Source organism: Cheilinus undulatus, linkage group 1, assembly GCF_018320785.1.
Source record: "Cheilinus undulatus linkage group 1, ASM1832078v1, whole genome shotgun sequence".
Classification (NCBI taxonomy): domain Eukaryota; kingdom Metazoa; phylum Chordata; class Actinopteri; order Labriformes; family Labridae; genus Cheilinus; species Cheilinus undulatus.
In genome coordinates this window covers 30,055,997-30,079,359 of record NC_054865.1, presented here as the reverse complement: position 1 = coordinate 30,079,359, position 23,363 = coordinate 30,055,997, and the positions used below count along the sequence as shown (strand labels likewise).

The 23,363-nt window shown below is 38.7% G+C and overlaps 1 protein-coding gene across 1 annotated transcript in view; it reads right to left on the bottom strand.

Annotated features, from left to right (window-relative positions):
• hcn4 (hyperpolarization activated cyclic nucleotide-gated potassium channel 4) overlaps positions 1 to 23,363 on the bottom strand; it is a 103,110-nt gene that overhangs the window by 57,972 nt on the left and 21,775 nt on the right. Inside the window, exon 2 of the mRNA XM_041787009.1 lies at positions 13,211 to 13,634. Coding sequence (XP_041642943.1) covers positions 13,211 to 13,634 — 424 coding nt within the window. The remainder of the gene's footprint in view (positions 1 to 13,210; positions 13,635 to 23,363) is intronic.

The following is a 23,363-nucleotide window of genomic DNA, read 5'->3' as shown; positions in this document are numbered from 1 at the left end:
TATTCACCCCCCCCCCCCAAAAAAACCCAAAAAAAAAAAAAAAAAAAAAAAAAAAAACCCTCTTGTTTGTAAAGGAAAAACAGATTTCTATAGAGTTATGTCAATTAAATAAAAAAAATGTAATGCAAAATAAGTGACTACATACATGAATATTCAGATAAACATTTGGCTGCCATCACAGCACTTTGTGTCTTTGTGGATAGGTCTCAATCAGGCATGCACATCTGTATACTGCAATTTTACTCCAGTCTTCTTTCCAAATCTGATCAATCTCAGTCAGGTAGCACAGGGATCAGGTGTGAACAGCCCTTGTAGAGTCTTGCCACGACTTCTCTATTGGATTGAGGTCTGGGCCTTGACTTGGCCACTCCAGAACATTCTCCTTGTTGTCTTTAAACCATTTTTGTGTTGCTTCATCTTGCTGGAAAAAACAAAAAACCTCCCAAGCTATAGTTCTCTTTCAGACTGAATAGGATTACCCTCAAGGATTTTCTTATGCCTATGATTTTTATATGTCCTGCCAAGAAGCATTCCCACAGCACGATGCTGCCACCACTAGCTTCACATTTGGGATGTGTGTTTGTTGTGATGTGCAGTGTTTGGTGTCTGAAAAACATAGCATCTTGTCTGATGACTGAAAAGCACCATTTTGTTCTCATCAGACCAAAGAACTTTCTTCTGATTGATCATGGACTCTACCATCTGCCTTTAGATGAAATCAAGTCCGATTTAATACAAATTTTCTTTAATAAGTCTGACACTCTACCATAAAGCTTTGACTGGTGAAGAACCCGGGGAACAGTTTTTGTATGCAGAGTCTCTCCCATCTCAGCTGCTGAAGCTTGTAACTTCTTCAGAGTAGTCATAGGTGTCTTGGTGGCCTCTCTCACTAATCTCCTTACTGCACAGTCACTCAGTTTGTGAGGATGACCCGATCTAGGCAGATTTACACATGTGCCATATTCCTTTTATTTTTTTCATGATGAATTTAACTGAACTCTGGGAGATGTTCAGTTCCTTTTGTATCCATCCCCTGACTTATATTTTTCAATAGCCTTTTCTGTGAGTTGCTTGGAGTGTTCTTTTGTCTTCATGGTGTAATGGTATCCAGGGATACTGATTAACCAGTGACTGGACCTTCCAGACACAGGAGTCTTTGTAAAAATCTGTTTTTACTGTGACATTAAGGATTTTTTTTTTTATTATTATTATTATTTGTTCAAAAAGGGAAAATTATATTGACCATGATTGAGTTATAAAATAAATTCAAGGGGGTGAATACTTTTTATACATACTGGAACTGCAATAATGTCAAAAGTATCAACTTAGCTTATCCTACATTATTCCTGAGTAAAACAGAACATGTCAACTTGCATGTGCTTTGACTTTTGTAGAAATGAAGAAAACAAGACTCTATACTAACTACTGGTCCATGAAATAAGAGATAGATCAGAGATACATTGAAATTTACAAAACTTATACTAAGGTCATGGCAAGGGTCAAATGCAGGGTCACATACTAAAATAAAAACTAATTTGCATCCTTGTGAGCCAGCCATCAGGTTCAGACAGACAAGCGGATGCAGGCAGCTGCCTTGTCATCTCAAACAGATGGAGTGAGAAAAGCGTGATCCAGGTGAGAGGATAGATGCATATGTCCCACAGTGCTGACGCTAGCTACCCAGACACAGTCAAAGTAGCAATATACAGAGGCATCTGGTGTTTGCTGCTCACACTGCTAATGATGATGAATGTTTGGTGTGATGGCGTCTCAACACATAAAGAGAAAACAAAAAAAGGGCTTACTCATATGTTTTTTTCTGATGTCTCACTGCTGACTGAACCTAAAAAACATGGTCTGCCAACCTCAGATCACATGCTCTTTAATTTGAGCACAAAGGGATACACTGAAATTAATTAAAAATGTGCTTCATTTGCTTAAACTGGTTCTGCATTATTCATATGATGATGAAGGGTAATTGTACAAGCTGCATTTTGGGGGTAGTTCTTTATAATTACGAAGAGAGTGGACATGTCATTTTATCACACAGTTGTATTGTAGTGAAATCCAAACTAAATCAGCAGGGAAGCTCAGACTACATAATTTATTACTGTGTTCAATAAGTCATTAAGTAATTTAGTTAAAATCTTTGTGGGGATTTTCAAGTATCCAGGACTCAGACACAGTGGTGTGTAAAGAAGATTTTGGTCAAACAAAACACCATCAGTCTTTAAAATGGCTTATTTGATAGTCATCCTGTTTTCCCTATAAAGCATTTTAATTGCCACATGCTTGATTCTCCAGTGCCTGAGCGAGACATGATTACACTGTGATGATGAATAATGAAGTTTATCAGCTGAATCAATCCATGCATGTCTCAGTGTTATTTTTAATCATCCAGGATGATGGCAGACTCTGGGAGCAGGCTGCGGGCAGGGGTTAGATTTCTCACTCTAAATGCCTTGACCAAAATGTCATGCTCATGCATGCTGTCATGGTGGACGAAGCACACATGGAGAATGAGAAGTAGGCCTGGGAGTGGACCACTGGGAAAACCCTTCCATCATCTGTCTGAACAGGCCTGGAGGGCTCGGATCACAAAAAGCACTTTTGCTCTGCTCCCTACCAAGATGCGCCATTGGGTTTCTGCAGGATTACACATTTTTTATGTAATACTTTTTTAAGCAAATCCACCAAGGGTATTGATATCACACAAAGCTTATTCACAATGTTGAAGACCTGTCATTTTTGCCGGCAAGCTTCATTGTGCTCTAAATAATAGTCCGTTAAATCTATTCTTCCTGCTTTGCTTATCTTCCAAAGACCAGTCCTTGGCATAGGTAACGGGTCAGTGAGTGCGGAGCTGATTAGCTGATTTATCTTATTTAAATACTTTGTAAAGATTTACTGGGTGGAAATGAAAGGCGTCTTACTTCTTCTGTGGACCCACAGGGGCAGCCACATGGCTGACTTCTCTCACAGCACCTGAGCATTTTACTGACGGATCGTTTTGTTTCTCTCAAACTGCAGCACAATGCCACATGGGCAGACGTAGCCATAAATCTTAACAAACTCAGATGCCAATATAAATAGAGAGAGGAATTCTGTCACCCTGCAATGAATAAACACCTGCAGAGCTTTTGACACCTTCAGCTATTGAAAGTAAAACAGAAGTAGTCTTTGCTCCTTTGTTTCATCTGATAATTTCACCTCTCTAAAGGCCAGCTTTCTTTAGGACAGATTTATATATAAATAAAATGATCATTATCAACATCATTATTTGAATTCCATAACCCCCTCATTAAATGCCTCAGCTCTCATAAATTCATCTCCATGCACGCTAAAAGCAACGTTTACTGGGTCGGCCAGTCGAGACGGTTTTGTTATAGGCATCAGGCACGATGAGAGGAAGCCCTCAGAGCTTAGTCATTAGTGCACTGCCTTGAATCTGATTTAACAGGATGACTAATCTCATCCAAGTCACTGGTTCGTCAACAGGAGACAACTCCAATGAGGAGAATATCCGGTCACAGCCTTATTTATATCCCGATGAAAAGTGACAAGAGGAAGCTGACAAGAGGGAGACGGGCAGCCACTAAAACGGCAGTCTGCTCCGCATGTGTGTGAGTGCGTGATGGATATCTGCACACCATGCTGAACGTCATTATGCATGACAGTGTTACCACTGGCACAAAGCCACCACCGCTAAAACCTCCATGTTTGTAAACAATATTGTGTCAACATGCAAGCTGTGGAAACATCTGACAATATGAAGTGTTTGGAGAGGAAATGGAAGCAATCAGAGCTCATTTATGACAGCTGTGATAAAAAAGGGCATGGATGAATCCACAAGCTGAAGTGTGAGGACATTGGATTAGCTAAATGATACTGATGGTATTACTGATGCTTTGCAACAAGTCTTCAAGGAGGTGGAGATGAAAAAAAAAAAAAACATTTAAACTGTCTGGGAAATTAAAAAAAAAAAAAAAAACTCAGAATGTCAGATAGATGGGGAAAAAAGCGGTGTCCACTTCGAGCTTTTCATATCAATCTCTGGGCTTTTTAATTGTATTTAATAATTACGTAAAATAATTTTGAATAGTACATGGAACTTAGCAATATTTAATGCTGGAAAAAGTCAAAATATGTATTCAATAAAGGGACAATATGATTTAATCTGACATTGAAATTAATACTGTGATCTTAGAGAATCTTAGTGAACTAGACTACATGTCTAAATCCAAACAAGCGCAGAGGGCAACACTGGAAGCTTTCTGTGACAGAAAAAAATGTTCTCTCTCTACTCCCGGTCTGTTCTGGCATAGCTTTCCAATCATGGCGGTGAGCTTGTCTTGTTTAGTCCATCGTTAGCTGTTAGCTTGGACCTCGCAGCAGGACCGCAGCAATTTACTCCGACCTGGATCCCTGCTCTTCTTAAATCCAGAGCACAGAGCCACACCAACAGCTTTTCTTGTGCAGAGGAGAGGTTTTTGCCCTGTTCTTGTAGTGTTGTCTTCCATTCGCGCAATAATAGCAAAGAATACAGAGAGCGTCAGCCGAGTCGATATGTGTCTGTGCTTAACCAATCAGATGCAGAGAGCAAAAGCAGGAGGGGAGGGGATGACGCTGCTCAGGGTTCATCTCCACACACAGAAGGAGCCAGACAGAGCGAGAGGGCAACATGTAGCTTATTACAGTTCAGTAACCACTTACTATGCCTTTGGCTAAAAATAATAAACTACTAACAATCATGACAAAATCACTCTGCCAGAAGACACAATCAAATCAGGAATTTCAGCAAGCATCCCAGATAGTTGCGGTCAGCCATATACTACGTTTTAACCTAGTCTTGTTGTTTTACTGTAGATCAAACAAAGTCAAACCATGTTTTTGGCTGAATAAGGATGGTGTTTGTGCTCCTTTTATTATATTATACTCCACTTGTAGGAGGTCCCGGTACACTACAATACTAAGGAAGTTGATTTGCCACTAGACCTGCTGAAATATCAAAACACAAAACATGATTGGCTGATCTTTTGAACAGGTGATAAGCTATAAGAAACCGAACTGGACACCCCTTCAAGTTTAGAAACAATGGTATCCATTCAGCAAATTTTCTTTTCTAGGAAGAATATGTTCAGCACCCTTGTAAATCCACAAAATAAGGCTTTATAATAATCTATGGAGGAAACAGTACACTGTTATTTATGAGTATAAAAAACTTTTTAATTTTAAAAATTGTACTCACGAAAAAAACTTAAAGTAAGCTCTTGTTAATAGTGATAATTTATCAGTGATGACAAATACTGTATCTCGTTCCCTCTGCTGTCTTCTGGGAAACCCCACTAGAGAAGTTTGGGGGTGAAGCATCTCACTCAAGGACACTTCAACAATTTGTGGCTGCGTGATAACATGTTGAAAGCTTCAGGCTAATAGCACATTATACTCTTCTAATGGCATGCAATTATAGTCCGTGTCAACAAAGCTAGCATGCACACACTCATGCAGGAAAACAGAACTGACACTCAGAACATTAAAATAAATATCACACAATAATCTGAACTTGAATGGTTTACTTGTTTCCCACTGCATGTTATCAGATTATGGGTCACATTATAATCTAACTATTTGACCAAAGCTAAGATCTTTTCTACACGTCTCTGTTATAATATGACTATATGACTCTATGCCTGGGACAATGTCTCATGTAGAAGTTAGCTAACTGTCCCTGAAGCATTATGAAACAGATTAATGTTGGACCAGCCTTCTGCTGTGAAAGTGCACGTCACACAGTGCAGCTCTCTAAAGTGAAGCGTCAAGCTAAGGTTATTCCCCTTTTGACAGGAGGTTTCTATACATTTTAAATCGTAAGCATACTTTGGTTTATGAATTTGCTTTTTGATTCAAAAAACAAAGTCTACTGAAATGTGAGAACAATGACAGATTTCACCCATTTTGTCCCTGCTTTGAATTGTTTCTCCATGCCTTCTGTACACGTTAGATTCTTTTGTCTTGTCCTGAATTCCTAAAAAGATTATTCACCGCAACAGGTACATGAGAAAAGATTCTAATTTTATAATTTTGTTCCCAACAGTATCACTCCAAGAGGCATTAAACCATGCAGTACAGTTCACTGAGCTGTATTCAACACTTCCCGGAAGAAGTGTCCTCTGTGTGACTTCTTACTGAGCTGAGGAGGAAATGAAACTCAAACAATAACAAACCAAATGAATATGTGCGGGGCTCTATTTATAGCTTGCAGATAACTTGTGAAATATGAGTAAAATAAAAAAGCGATGCCTTTGGAGGACATAGGGACTTCACAGGTCTGCAGCTTCTGTAGTGTCAGAGATGGAGCAGCCCCCCCGCCAGCAGTGATGTCACACAGGAGCTAAAAATTTCCCTATAAATGGAAGAATCATAAACGTCCTGCCATGAAGTGCTGATTATGCACAAGGTAATGGAGCACTGCTGTGAGATTGTCTATGAGAAATCTTTCTAGGACAGGATTAGGGCTGGAAATTGTACGATTACTGATGATACGATACAATATGAAGCAACATGATATGCAATGTGTCACTGTTGATGACAAAGTTATGATGCATATTGCAAGACAATCATAGAAGAACATTAGAAATGTTCCCAAATGGGTAAAATGCTTAATTAGTGTATTTATTTCGTGCATTTTGGCGCCAGTTTGACCTTTTAAATAGTTTAACAACACCACACTTACTATATTTTTCTATCCATCCAGCCATCCCTTATCCATTTTTTTCCGCTTATCCCTGGTCTACCTCTTTCTGGGGGATTCCGTGGTGTTCCCAGGCCAGATGACATACATAATTCCTAGGTCTACCTGGGGTCTCCTCCCAACTGGATGCACACAGAAGACCTCCAAAGGGAGGCATCCTAGAGACATCCTAATCAAACACTCTAACCACCTCGACTGGCTCCTTTTAGAGCAAATGAACAGCTCTACTTTGAGCCCCATCCAGATGTCCGACTTCCTCACCCTGAGCCCAGACACCCACCTGAGGAGTCTCAGTTCACCCGCTTGAACTCACTGTCTCATTCTTTCAGTCATCAGAGTTCATTACCATAGGTGAGGGCTGGAATGAAGATTGACCGGTAAACTGAGAGCTTGGTCCTCCAGTTCATCTCCCTCTTAATCACGATCCAGTACAACTTCTGTGGTATTGCTGACATTACACCAATCCGCCTGTCAACCTCATGGTCCATTCTACCCTCACTTAAGAACAAGACCCTGAAATACTTGAACTCTTCTACTTGAGGCAAGGACTCACACCCCAGTCCATTGTTTTCTGGCAGGGAACTATGGCCTCTGATTTTTTTTTACATGCTAGTCCAAAATGCTGGCCAAAAGGTGTGCGCAAAACATAGACTGGCTGCAGCCCTGGCTAATGGGCCCTATGGCTCCAATGCCTTGATGTAAACAAATGCTCTTAGAGCATCTGCAAACACAGACAGTGGTGCTGCTGCTGAAAATTTTCAGTTTAACCAAATTGGAAGTTATGTGCTTGGAACATCCCTACTTCAACATTATCATGCTGTCTTTTTTGGCCTACCTCACTACAATTACCCTCTTTGGGTGCCTAGGACCAAGGTTGGACCAGGCCTCAGGATGGTCTTAGAGGGGTCAGCTTGGAAGATTCCAGTAAAGATGGTGCATGGGCCTGGTGCAGGCCTAGACGATTGTCATCTGGAGGCAGGAGCAGTACAGAGCCAAGGCTGACATGGCGAAGTGCCAAAGCGACATGCTGCCATACCTGACTGCCCTGATGTTATAAGTACCACCATAAGGTGGAGAGTCAAATTTGGAGGGAAATCATTTTAGAGTGCTAAATTGATTTTTTATGAAAACATTTGGTACTTGCAATACATTAATTGTGTCACATTCATTGAGGAGACAACGTAATGACATTTTGATATTTTGTCCCGCCCCTAAACAGGTTAGTAAGAAAGTAAAACTGCAGAACAACTGTGTAGTTTCAATTTTCCTCCTGTAAGAAGGTGATTTGACAAAAGTGTGGTCAGTGCAGAGTGCTACAAAAATATTCAAATGGCGATGAGATGCACACACGCTGTTGGAAGTGTAGCTGTCAATAGGAAAAGTCAAAAAGTCAGTCAGGTGGCGAGATCTCAGAGACAAGTTATTCTGCAGTGACAGATGACATTTCTGTGAGGTTGCATCTGGAGTACTCTGGCACTGAGGCAAAGCTGGCCTTTCACTCCGTCTGCCTAGCTAGCATTCATCAGCAAACCTCGCATACACCCTTTTAAACACACACCACCCACGCCGGTATAAAACATGTAAATGGCAGCTGCCTCCGTGAGTGTGTCTCTGTGCTATTGTTCTGGCTTTTTTTCAAGGATGCAAAGCACGAGTTCAGCAGATAATTCTCTCTCTCTTTCTCTTTTCCTTCTTTTTATTTGCTTCTGTCATTTTCTTTTTCTCTGCTCTCCTTGCCTTGCTGCCTTAATGCACAGGCTGAACATGTGATAGCACACTGTCAGTGTGTCCACTCCATTTAAATGAAAGCTGGTCTCCACTTCTTATAACCCAGCCTTCATTTTGGACTCAGAAGTACAGCAACAGGCCTGCATGGGGGCACAAGGTGGCAGGGGGAGTCTTCCTAATGGATTTCATTTAAACATTTCCTGTCTTTGAAATGGCATCACAGAGGCCCTCATGATTAATGTCACCACACTTACATGCACTGTTCTTCCCAGAGTTCCAGCTAAATATCTGAAATCGAGAACATTTTCAGGATGCCTGTGGACAGGTTTGGGGATGCTATGGTTTGATTTGCAATCAGTTTACTCTTTAACCTTTACAAATGTCTGTGTAATGCCACAAAGATGGCTCTGAAGTTTTGACAACACTGGGCAACCAGGCTAACAATTGGATAAATTGAGTGATGTATGAATATGAAATTAAGAGGAAATCCCTTCTAATTTAACATTCACATTAATGTAAATTAAATTCCATATAACTTTCATGTGATCTTTAGCTCAGCATTTTCCAAGAAATGGAGACATTAAAAACACAGGAGCGCTAAACATTTACTCAATTTATATCAAACCCTTTTCTATGTTTCATTACTGTGTATTTATATTCAAAATCAATGGGTTTGAATTATTTGATTGTTTTATTGAATATGAAATATTGATGAGTTTCTTTTAACAATAATTGATTCTTTTTTTTTTGGACATTCATCACCAAAACCAAAATAATAAAAGTTTCATATTCAGTGCTCTGGAGCTGGTGTAATTTGTTTTCTTTAATAGTATTAAAGTAAACTCAATAGGTACAAAGTCTATTTCCTTATTAAATATTTAAGTTTTCAGTGCTAAGATTAAATTTAAGTAAGTCAAACCTGATTTAATAAATTTCCCTGATAAAACATACAAATTCTATATAAAAAATACTCTTAAATTATAAATTTATTAATAAATTGCTGTCAAAAAAGTGCTTTACATGGATTTACAGAAAAACAAACAAAAGGAAACATGAAAATATTTAAGAGGCATAAAAAGCTCATAGCTTTGAATCCTCACTAAAAAGAACTTAAGTATTCATATGTTCAAGGATTAAAGCAGAAAAAAGTCCTTTCACTGAAAAAATTCTACAAAGAATAAAAGTTACAGAAGATCTCATGACTGAAGCCCTTTGTAATCCTAAGATTGTTTAAAATTAAATTAAACCTTTTATTTTTTGAAAGTTCCAGTCCTGGGGAAAGTGGAGCGACTCTTTACACATGAATGCTTGAATAGACAGCCTCCATTAAAATACATTGTATCAATGCAAATTAACTCCCATCACCTCTTTAAAATATCCCTGAATAAGGCAGCCTCTTGAGAAAAAATGAAATGTGATGATATAAAAAGAAAATGCAGGTAGGGTAAGGGGGTAGAAAATTTAGTTTTTACAGCGCTCAAATCATACAAATATAGGATTAGACTGTAAGAAAGAATAAGTTGGTTCAACAATAAATATTAAGTGGTACTTGAATTTCTCAATGGAGCAGCCTAAAAGTAGTAATATTAAAGTCTGGAAAAACCCTCAAGCAATTTTTACACTCCGGTGAAAATTTCATCATGAAAAGTAGTATCATATACTTTTGAGTTAAAAAAATATAATTACAAGGCAGAATGGTCCATTATAAGGTATTATTTGCTTTTAATTTTTTAACTATATGAATGTGCGCATCTCCCAGCTGATAAGCTTCATGTTATTATAATAACTATACATATATGTTGGGATAGCCAAGGAATTCTCCCAGCATGCAATAAAGATATCATGGCACAATATCTCATTATGTTTTGTACATGTAGGGACTAATCAGAATCTGAAGTCTCACAAGCCAGACTAATGATGTCATACAGATGAAGTGAAAATTTTAATGTGTTGCCTTTGAGATCAGTAAAAGTGACTTACAAAGACACAATAGGCAAACCCAAGTACAGAGGGCTACAATGAGGTGACATCAAATTTGCAGTTTACTTTTAAAGAATTTGTTGTGTATTACTTTTGCCCACTGAGTTATGACAATCTACAGAAAGATGGTGACACTAACAAAAAATATCAGGAAATTGTCATTGAATGGTTAAAATGTGACTAAAGTACTATTTGCACAGGACTAGTGTTACCTGTGGACCCCCTGACATCAGTGTTTGGTGTGGTGCATTTGCACAGGTGTGCCTGGTTGTTTGTCTCTCTATGTCAGCCCTGTGACTGACTGGCGACCAGCCCAGGGTGTACACTGCCTACTGCCCAATGACGGCTGGGATGGACCCCAGCCCCCTCTGACCCCAAACAGGAGAAAATAGATGAATGTATGGATAGTACTGTAGCTGGCTGTCAATGACTAATAAACTAGTGAAATATCTCCCCTTACTCTCCCATTACACATCCAGGTCCCTTAAGTCATCTGTGCATATCTGCAGCTAATCAGGTAGAGGAGGAGAGAGAAAGTTGAGCATCCCTCCATTTAATGTATGAGAAAGAGGGAAGTCTTGTGTTTAATATGAACCTCTCCTTTTACTTTTAACAGCTCTTATGCAGTTGATGTTGTTCTGTGCTCTATAATCTTGGGATCATTGCGCATCCACAACAATCTTCCTCTGGCAGATCAGCTGTTGCAGCCTAATCACTGAATGTGTTATGCATGAGATGTACAACTAAATAATACTGATATACTTGCAAAGAGGACCAGTAGAAAAAAGAGCAGAAATGCTGTGAATATGAAGAGAGTAGCAGTGTTAGCATGCACATTTGGACGGCAGTTTCAATAAGTAAGTTAAGTAAAATAAAGCCATTTTTACTTGAATAATCTCCTACGCTGCCCTCAATTTTTTTTTTTTTGATCAGAAAAAGATGCACAAAAGCCGAACGGATTAGAATTATGTGAACCTCTGTGTTTGCTGAAATGTGGTCGGTTATTTGGAATTTTCACTCTGTAAATTACCGACAATTTGCACAGGATTGGAAATGCAAATGTCCTGCACGATATAAATTACCAGAGGCCCCTATGTAATACTAGTCCCGTGCAAATTGGGCAGTAGGTTATGTTCGTGTATAACAGTGTTGTATTTTAGGTTCTTCTGCTCTGTAGCATGTAACCTGACTTACAGTCAACTCACACACATCATCACCTATTATCAGTCTCTTGTAATTGATTCAGCCTGAGTAGATGCAATCTCTCACTGTATACAAAAGCCAAGTACGGACATGAAGAGGTAACACACTGATGTTTGCTACCAAAATAAAAGTGGGACATCTAAACTTGACATCACATAGCAGACAAGATAAAAGTAATGACAAGCACAGGGTGCAGATGGCTTTGTGGTTAAGGTCGCGTCCCATGTATGAGGGCGTGTTGGTCCCTTTCCACATGTCTCTCCCCCACTCTCCCATTCTGGTTTCCAATCCTATCCACTGTCCTCCTCTTTTTTCAGTAAAGGCATTAAAAGTCCTAAAATATTATCTTTTATAAAAGTAATGACAAGCACATCAAAATGCAGCAAAATACAACACTATGTTTACTATAGGATACGTGTAAAATACACAATAAAAACAGAGCATTGGTTAATTATGTCAGCTCCTTCTCCTCAGATTCTTCCATGTTGGATTAACACTGACTGAAACATTGTTACTGAAATCAGTTAAAGTGATGAGGAATTTAATCCCCATAAACTGAAAATGACCTGGAATAAAAATTCTGGGTAATACACATACAGACTAAATTCTTCAGGGATCTGTTATATTTGAATTGTTACACAGCCTCTGGGCCTGAAGTTACATAAATGGCCTCTTAACTGTTTGACCCATGACATCATCATCAATGTTCAATGCAATAAAACATCTTTTACATGACCCAGCCAACTGACTGTAGTTACTCTTCACCAATACACTAAATCATGCACTAGCTGTGGTTGATTTTAGGGAGGATTTTTAAGCAGAAAAGGCACTGACATGCTAAAAATAGTGCTTGAGTAGTCCTGTATTTGTAAAACTATGTACCAAAATGATGACAAAAGCAGGCCTGATTGTCCAGTGCTCATCTTCACGTCGACTCCATGCTGAGATTCTGATTTATTTTGCACCTTTTACCTCTGAGACTGAATAACATCTAGAGTAATGGGAAATCTTTCTAATTTTTCCTGCAATTATAATCATGCTTGTGTTGCAGCAATGCCTCTCTGGGCCTTGTTGTCCCACTGCTAGCTGGATGGGCACACAGAGTGGAAATGCTAATCAGCAGCTCGACCTCATCAACTTATTGGTGACTGGGCTAGCAAAAGGGCCTCTTCACTCCTCCTAAGAGTGGATGTAATCAGAAGCAGCATGCATCTATATTTTTCCTCCCAGGGCAAAGAGGAAGGTACAGAGCTCTGCAAACACACTCAAGAGTATTTCCCCAGCATGGGAACACCATTTGAAGATAACTTCCTCAGGAAGTGAAGCCCTATGTTTTAGACTAGATAAATCAAATGATATGATTGTATGATTGTCAGACAATGGGATTTTCTCTGTATTTTATCTGACTGTCTTTTCCTCTCTGAGTGAATCTATTTGTTGGCAATGGGGAATCCAGTTTGCTAGGGACAACTAAGACTAGCACTCTTCATGCATGTGAGTGGGAAACAATCAGCAAAACTACACAGTCAGTAAGAAACACTTTCCTACCTCTTCCCATTGGTGGATGTAGCGAATGAGTCTAGAGAGACGCAGCAGTCGCAGCAAGCTGAGGATCTTTGTGAAGCGAACAATCCGCAAAGCCCGTGCCGTCTTATAGAAATCTGAGTCGATACGTGTCTCCACGATGAGGAAGATATAGTCCACAGGAATGGAGGAGATAAAGTCCACCACAAACCAGCTCCGCAAGTACTTGATCTTGATCTGCTGCGGATCCAGGATGATCTCCGTGTTGTCCTCTTTGACAATACCGGTCCTGAAGTTAAGCACCAGATCCATGAGGAAAAAGGTGTCAGAGACTACGTTGAAGACAATCCAGGGAGGTGTGTGCTCGTCTTTGAAGAATGTGATGCCTACAGGGATGATGATAAGGTTTCCTACCATCAGCAGCAGCATGGTCAAGTCCCAGTAAAACCTTTGGAGGAACCGAGAGAGAATACTATAGTCAGAGCATATAAAGTATCCTTATTAGATAATGCAAAATTTTAAACATAATATATATTTATAAAAATTGACAATTTCAATCGATTCATAAAAATACATGCTCCCATTCTCTATTTAAATAAAAGGGGTATCTGCTTTAACTTCCCTTGATTGAAATCAGCAGTTAATGCAGTAGCATCAAGCAGTGTTTCATTGAATAAAGACAAAAAAATGCATTGATCTATTTGTTACCAAGCAAGCTCAACATTAAAATAAAGAATTACTTTTAATGAAAATAATGGATATTTTTTTGCACTGCTATTGTCAAAGAATCATGGTTTTCATTTTTCATAAGTTAACTTAAATTAAGTTTCTTTGTTAAAAACAAAAAAAAAAAAAATGTAAAAGTGCAAGTGTACTGTGAACCCAGTATTGAGAAATGTGTTGCATTTTGAGTAGCTGTTACATCCCTTAAAATCTGATTATCTGTATCAGAGTTTTATTTTTTAGACTGATGATAAAATTAATTAAAAATTGAAAAAATTTAGCTCCATGGTGAAATTTGTCTTCCCCTCTGATTTCTTCCTCCACAATCTCAGTCTAAATAAGCTCTGCCTTTATGATATGCAAAATCAACACAACAGTAGTTTTAATACAGAAGTACAATATACTATTCTTAGAGATGCACCCAGAGTAAAAATAACGACTGATGCTCATACAGATGTTAAGAATAACCATTTAGCCAAAGACCTATACTAGTGTTGATGTTTCAATTAGTGTTATCATTTCTTTTTATGTGCCAACATTTCTCCGTCTTTGACCACCAAGAGATCAGACTTTGTCCAACAGGTCACACCCTCTGCCCAATATAATTTCTTTTTTCTAAATCAGCTGTCAGGGGTTCCAAATGCCAGCAATAAATTCACACAACACGACAGATAAACATCTGCTACTGACATCAATTCATGCTCATATTATTTGCCAATCCCTGATGTTTGATACTGATGTTAAACCAATGCATCTGTGCATCCCTAATTATTCTGAAATGCAATTATACTTTTGTTGCATTAAGCAGTGGAAAATCCAGAATATAAATCCCCCTGGTGTTTAAGTCTATTTTATGAATCTCCAAAGGTGAAATGGGTCTTGAATCCTCCTCTTGCGTGGCTATTCCAAAGTCTACAAAGCACAGTCTCTGTGCAGCTGTGTGGCTCTTTCAGTGCCATCTACAGGTATTTTCTTTTTTTAATTTGTATTTTGTTTTATAAATTAACAACTAAACAGCATAAAAAGAAAGGTCCCCTTTTCCAATTTCTTTGTAAATTCTGATTGTTGAATCATCAGAATATTTCTGCATTCTCCATTTAACTTTTATAGTAAATGCATATCGGTTCCAAATATCAATGATCGGTTGCAGTGGCATTCCATACGCCATCATAGCTCTATAGGCCGAGTCACTGAAATCTGACACAAATGACAGGAGATTTTATCTGGTCCGAAAAAGAGTTTAATGACAGAATTAAAAAAAAATACACCGTCACACGGTTGGAAAACTATATGCTCCCCTGCCTCAAGCAGCACTCTTTCTCATCGCAAAATTCCAAGCCTGAGAGTCAGTCTTAAAGAGAACATGACACTTGAAGCTTACAAATTTTTAACATTTGTACGAATGTACCAGAGCATCCTTCTGTAAAACACAAGAACAATATAATTTAAATGCTTAATAAATTCTCCCTCAGGCTGTGGCTCAGCTTAAAAACGGTAATGATTTGTTCTGTTTTCTCAAACTCAAAACCACAGTACAATAAACCTAAGCTGAAATGATAAAATTCATTGTGAATATTTATGACAATGACTTATGCAGTGATTTTATTTTAATTTACAGATAAGGTTTCATCATGTTAAGTCACTGTAGGAAAAGTGTAAAGAATATATATCCCTGATGGTTGAATTACTAAGACAGATCCATTACTGCTATCAGTAACGTTGGAAAAGTAAAATGTGTTTATATAATATTTCTTGAGTCTTTTTTATCTCACTGTCTGTGTAAGTCTTATTATCCTAACATTACCAGCCAGCATGCCAGAAGGCAGCCTAACAGTGAAGCTATTTGTGTATATCAGACTGTATATCAGAGCTCAAAGGTCAATGAGGGTTAACTGTTAATTATAAATTGTCCTGTGAACTCGTCCATCTTCCCAGTCTCAGAGTTTGGATGTAAATTGCACTCTCTCATGGCTCTGTAATTGAATTCAGACTGGTTCTTTTGTGTAAAGGCTGATATATCCTGGATGCTCCATAGATTGCACCATAAGCGAGTTCTGCGATGAGCACTGCTCCAGTAAGCTCAGATGATTTAGCCACCTACCTTTAACTAGGCCACAAAACCAATTCCAAGAGCAGAGCTATAAGACATAACGAAGAAAAGGAAACTGAATAAATAACTAGGCGAGGGATTTTTCTTTTTTTTTTCTTTTTTTCCACAGCAATCCAGATAGAATACTGCGAGTAATTACTGCTAGTCCATTTCATTGTTGCAGCTGAGGTCTATAGATTTCATAGTGTGCTGAAGTAAATAACTCATGGCTTTTAAAAGGAACTGCTGTATCTCACATGCTGATCCAAAAGACCTCTGGCCAAGTCAATTCAAGTGAAAATCTTGTCTTATTTTTAGAGCACAGTGTCTGCCTCACAGCACAAAAACTTACAGATAAAAATAACCTGGCACTCACCAGGTGTCTTCTACTTTTATCCTCATGAGATTTTCTGGGGAGTCTTTTTGACTCTGTTAGCTTTGATGGGCGATGTACAGTTTTGTTTCACTGATGACACTCTGGCCTCTATTATCAATGATGATTGTTACTTTACTTGATGCGACTATGGTACCTGATGCTCCATGTTGCTAAAACAAGCAACTTCTTCCTTTTTTCAATAGTCCAGACTTGGTCACAGATAATATTTCTGATAGTGTATGTGCTATTTTCTCTCCCCTCTGTGAGCATGACTAAACTTCATTACTGATGCATGATGGGACAAAACAAGGGGCTTCAATAACGGCCAGGACTGTGTTCTCCATGCTGTTGTTTGTCACGGTTGCCTTTGGAGAAAAGACGTATCATTTCCTCTCGCATATAAAACTGTGAACGCACGTTTCCTCTCTTTAAATACATAATTGCTGTTAAATACTGCAAAAACTATGAAGGTCCCTATACAACAGCTGTTTGAATCACACTGGGCTCGCATTACAATTAACGAATGTCTCACACTTACACATTTATGCATGAAAACGCTGTATACAAAGACACATACCTCAGTTTCATGCCTACTAAACACAAAAACACATACACGCACAGAGGAAACACTGACAGTAATTGGATTTCTTCAAAGAAAAAGGGTATCTACAATTCCAGCTTGTTGTCAAGTGGAGTTATATTTAGACAGACCTTGCCACCACTGTGTTTGCTCATGTTAAGAGTGAAAGCCCAGGAGGACGAAGAAAACTTCAAAGGAAGAAAAGCAAACATAGGTAATGACATTTGTTCTTCGTATTGCCATGTTTCCTAATAGTACAAATACCAGATAGCCTCTGTATTTGTATGAGCACACTGCCTACTAATAGGATGTAAGTGTGCTTCAAGCACTTGACCGAGTGGATCAACACTGAAAGGAGTAAATCTGTTTCTTTCAGTGACTGCATCAGTGCTTCGCTGTTTCTATAAGCTACTGACAACCATACATAACACTTTCTTTTGAGTCTTAGAAGGTGATTTATGAGTTTTCTCATTTCGCCGCTTCTTCACATTCATATTACAAAACACTAATTTCAACCACAACATAAGATCAAATGTGCCTTCTGTTTTAAAGGGCAGAAAATATCATTAGATCATGAAAAAACCTTAAAAGAGATTTCAAAAGAAGTTATCAGTTAATGCAGTAGGACATGAAATCAAAGCTTTTTCTTGGTATGAATATAAACTTAGCACAAAAAGTGTGGGAATGTGAGTTTGGTAGAGTATTTCTTTGTTAATGCTTCTTGGCAATAAATCGTATACTGTTGGAAAGCCTGTTTATTTCCCATCTAAAGGGTGCCACATTTACAAGGAACATGCATTTGTGGGATGAGCAGCAGAGCTGAGTATGTGGGTTGTGCCCATGAAAAATTTTCCAAATCCTCTCCGCTAACATTAAACAACTTATTCTGCCATCGACTCTTTGGTGTTTTTGGTGGGCTGGATGATTGGAGACTGAAGAAAGACCAGAGATTGGTCATGTACAGTCTGTTCAGGATTGCCTAGGCAAAGAGCTATCAGCCATATCTTCCCGCAAACCTTGACTGCAAATATGCAGGAGACAGCCTATAGTTCCTGAGTGTCGACAGGGTGAAGAAAAAGTCTTCTTGGGGTGTTGTTTGATTTGGATGCCCACTTTGCGGCCTGTCTCTGACATCCAAGTTCTATGGAACTTAGCCTTTAGTTTGGAGATGGTTCTAGGGTTCCCTCCAAATAATGCCCCAACTTGGTTTTGCATCAGTACCTATCCAGATCAGTCAAACATGGCATGCTGATTCTTGAAGCAGACACCATGCCCATGCTCACAGGTGCTGACAATCAAGAGCCAACTAGGTGCCTTATTGTCAGCACCTGGGGGAACCAGAAGTTCGAGATGATTTTACTATTTTTTAATGGGTGGAACTGACATACTCAGCTCTGTTGCCCATCTTAAAAAATGTACGTTCCTCACAAATGTGGCATCCTTTAAAAGGGAAATAAACAGGCTTTTTAGTGGTGTAAGATGTATTGCCTACAAGTATTGTCACAACAAAGAAATAATCCACCAAACACACATCTCCTTAAGTTGTGTACTACGTTTATTTTGTTTTTAAAGTTGCATGAATACTCTTTACTGTAGTATTGATTACAAATAACTCACAGGGAAATCAGATCTCTTTCAGACACTTTTAAACAATTTTTTGTCCATGGTTGGGACATCCATAACCCAGGTTTGATAGCACAATAACAGCACCAGAAATCCACAGCCTGTTAAGTCTGCTAATTGTGCATTAAGACTGAATGCCAATATCATCAAAGTTGGTATGCCCACACGTAGTGGCAAATGACAACATTCAGGTTTGTTCAACATCTTCATATCTTGCCATTTATTCAAGTAAGGCCAGGTTGCTAATTAGATTTGAGGAAAAAAAAAACTACGACTGGCCCTAAAAATTCCACATACGCCATGCCCACAACATTGCTTGCACACCACAGGTTGGTCTGACTGACAGAGTGCGTGCCCTTGTGAGAGATCCCAAGAACACTGGAGAACAATTCATTTATGAAGAAACTGTGAAGTCAAATCATGACAAGTCCAATGTGAGAAGACAATTTAAACATGTTTGTCTTTTAAAGTTGAGCTGCTATTTGCTTCATCATACATGAATTAGCTTAAAGGGTTAATGCTTCCAGACGTAAAATAAGATCCTGTGGTTTTCCACCCTAGAAGTTAACTTTTCCTTGTCCATGGGCACCATGTTTCCTCTTTGACCCCCTGACTGATTGATGACCTGTGGATAAGATGTAATGTGGATTTAGTGATGAGAGTCCATTCACTGTGTTGTATTCTGAAGTTGACAAGATGCTTTATATATTCTTGTTCCTCTCTAGATGGATCTACTCTACATGGCCTGATAGGTTTTGGCAGCCGCCTTCTTAGAAAATAGACCTGGAGTGTATCTTGCATAGAGCAGAGTGGCACGCACCAGAGACTGACTAGAACGCATGCTGTTGAATTGCAAAGATGGACTGGAAAGGGAGCGATTTGCTACGGAGTTTGCGCACTGATTGATGTGCAGACAGAGTCTGTATAACTTTAGGGTGAGATGGCAATTAAATTATTATGGCAATTAAATTAGCAGGTACCTACTGATAATACAAACTGTTGATTAAGACTAGACCTGATGCTGCAAATAAACCCAGTAAGAGCTCGCAAATAAACATGTATGCATTCCAAGTTCAACAATTTGACAATTTAAGCATTAAAGGCAGCAACCTACCTCAGTCTGAAAAAGTTAGCCTGCAGTTGAATGATGTTTTATTCATAGTTAAATAACCCTCAGACATTCTTTTTTAAAAAATATCTAGCCTATCTATTGGTTAACCAAGTTTGATAGATATATCCAGATACACATTACAGATTTGTCTCCCTTTTTAAAGGTCTCTAAGCCAAGAAAAAGCCAAAAGATTTATGAGGTAAAAACACACACTCTGCAATTCAGTTCTCAAAAACATTTTTGATAACACAACTGTGCAATAATCTTACAGTGTGTTCTATTTTGCAAAGCTGCACATGCATTGCTTATTTCTCAAAACTTTCTCTACTTTAGTACATATCTTCATTTCTTCAGTATTCTCAGCTTGTGGCTTTCTTCATTATTTTTGTATCTTATCTAGTCATATTTCTATTTATACCACTATATTTCCTGCTGCTATGTTAACTAACTGTAATGCCCAAATCCCCCTTGGGAATGAATGATTATTTCAGATTCTGATGAAAGACAGAGTGAGGAAACAAATGACAGAGAAAATTAGTTTAAGTTCAACTGGACAGAAAACCACTGAAGATGTCTGGACTTCTCTCTTGTGAAACATACTGCATTTAACTCCACTGCATGCTGTAACTGTACTGTTAACAGCTTCTGCAAACAGATAGTAAGAAGCATCTTTACAAAATATGCTGGGAAGTGACACAGATTTTCCACCAGAAAAAAAGACCAAAAATAAGAGCTTTTCATTTAAATCTGCTTACTAGTGAGAGACCTTCTATGACCAATAATGTCATAGACATGAACAACAGCCCTCATAGACTGTAGTGTTGTTCACCCATTACAACGATTTTAACAGAGGAGTAGTCTCGGGTGCTACATCTTTGACATCTGTGTTGGAATTACTGGGCAGCGTGTGGGTTTCTCTCTGCAAGGGAAGCCTGTGAATTTGTGCATTTTTAATGTGTTGTGTTTGTGCATGCATGTCTGTGGCTTAATGCTCATGGTTTCTTCTTTTGGCCTGTGGTTGCCTTGCGGTTGCCTCCTAATGGAGGTCAGGCCACCCTAAACATAGCAGGGATCCATTTACTGTGTTTTATTATGCACTGGGACCCTGACATAGAGGAACATTGTTCTATAAATACAGTACTGCAAGAGCGGGAGGTTTGGACAATATTTCAGAAGTATATGCAATCTTGTATCTCTGTGTGCCTCACCTCAAACACTCACACTATAGGATGCTCACTTCCTGACTAAAAGAAAAAATAAAAGCAAAATGCAGCAACCTAGCAGCAGGGTGTGAAGATTTGGCCACGATAAATGAAAAATGTTCATCATAGACATTTTACAACATTATTAAATGTATTGACTTGGACAGCGTTGTGACATACAGGCCTTCAGGAATCTCTCACCCCATATTTAAACACAAAAATAAATTATTTAAACCTTAACTTATCTAAAAATGTGGAAGACCCTACACATGCCAACAAAATGACCTCTCCACTCTCAAAACTTAAAATATCACAGGGTCAAACCAGACTTTAGAGTACAGAAGCTAAATGTGGCTAGCTGATAGCTACCTTCTCATAAACCTATTGAATCCCTGCAAATGTAATAGTTTGCAGTAGGCAACTGCTATTGTGTTTGTGAGAAATGCATTACATTTGTGGTTTATTATGTTTGTGGGCAGATATTATGCTTGCAAGTGTTACACTTCTTTAGTCAGCTTGGGTTCTGATTGGCCGTTGTTCCATTTTACATAACAATCTATAAGGAACCTGCTTGGCTTTTCTCAGTGCCACAGTGGCTTGGATATTCTTTTGTGAAGGAAGGATAAAATGGCTTTTAACGCCTCATACCACAGGAAAAACTTATGATTATGCTAAGAACCATCAGACTTTGCTAACTTTGATCCAAAGGTAGAAATCAGGCCAAAATTGGCCCAATTGTGTTGAAGTGTGCGTACCCAAACACATTAATGGCAAAGTTTATTTCAAGACCTTCATCAAGCAAACAGTTAAAACAGGTGGGGGAACAAGCCTGCAACCTATTGACATAATTGCATCAGATCTAAAGCTAAAGCTCTAAAGTTGTTTGTTCAAAATTTTGATTCAAGATTGCATTGAAAGCCCCTAAATTTCCATTACAATCCTAAACAGAAACACTGAAACATTGCTGAGTTAACCTGAACAGTTGGACGGACACATTACCCTCAAATGCACCTGTATCATAAAATAGACATGCAGAGTATTTTTCTATTTCTTAACACAAAGGCTATAATACACTAACAACAAAGTGTTAAGGAAACAAAATTTGATCCAGCAAGCATAGCCAGTGCCTGTGTGCACATGTTTGTATGGTCAGATTTTGAAGGAAGAAAACTCAAAATAACAGGATAGAAAACAGTTCAATATTACAGCGAACTAAAGTGACCAATGAAAAAAACAAGCTGCAGCCCAGCACATGCAAGAAACATTTGCAACTATTTAAAAATGGGGCCATCAGAGCAGCTCACACCATACATGTTCTGGTGCGGTGAGTACAATGTACTGATGAAGGGAGCATGACATTTTGTTGTCCATAGGTCCAGAGCCACAGCCCACTCTGCTCCCCAGTGGGTTGACCAGGGACAACTGGAACATGTTGTCACCCTCAGAGTGCATCTGACTACACGATAAGCCTCTCTCTTTCTCCTCACCCTACCAGCAAGGCTACCTGAACAGGAACGTGAGAGCCACCACAAACAGCCAGGGATGGACATGAACTCACCTGTCTGACTAGCTTCTATGTGAAATAAGCATGGGTGGATGTAATAACAGGTATATAGTATTTATATATAGTATATGGAGAGTATATATTGGTATTTGTGTAAATACATGTGAGGCCTTGCTTACATCCCCTTTGGAGAGATGTCTATCTGCTAGCTACCATGCTGGGGGAGAGATGGTGTAGCAGGAAGGCAGATCATCTGTCATGTCAGGTACAGGAGGCAGACAGCATTTAACAGTGGTCGTCTTTATTCTGTATCACACTGACTGAATGGGAACAGCAGACAAACAGTGGATGATCTCAGACTACAGCACCACAAGGGCACCAGCCAACATTGTGTGCACTGTAATGTGATTTAGGCTAATTACATGATTGAAATTGATCTGTTTTTGCATGAAAAAGCAGCAAACCCCCTCCTGAATTATTAATATATGTTTGTGGTTTTTGTCTGCTCCCATTTTCTCACTGAGGTTTTTGGTTGTGTTAATAGGAATCCTATTCAGAGGCACTGACTAACCATATCCCTGGTTGTCAAAATATTTGATGCATAAAAAGAAATAAAGAGATAGTTCCATCTATTGCAAAACAGTATGCGTGCATTTAAGACAGTGTTCAGGACTTTTCTTGTGATAACTGGTATTTAAAAAAGAAATTACCAAATATTGGGTATAGAACGTTTCTTTTTTCTGCTGCAGTATAGAAATATGGTTTATTATTGTTATAGTTTTTATTAACGTCACATTGGAGTTGAAATTCTGTCACATGACAACCCCACTGAGGATCTTGTTGTTAAATATCTTTAGACTACCCCATTGTACTGTTCTCTCTACATAATGTCAGACTAATATCAAGTACACAAGCAATAAGACACTCAATTTTCTTAAAATTGTTGTGTTCGATGTGTAAAACTAACAG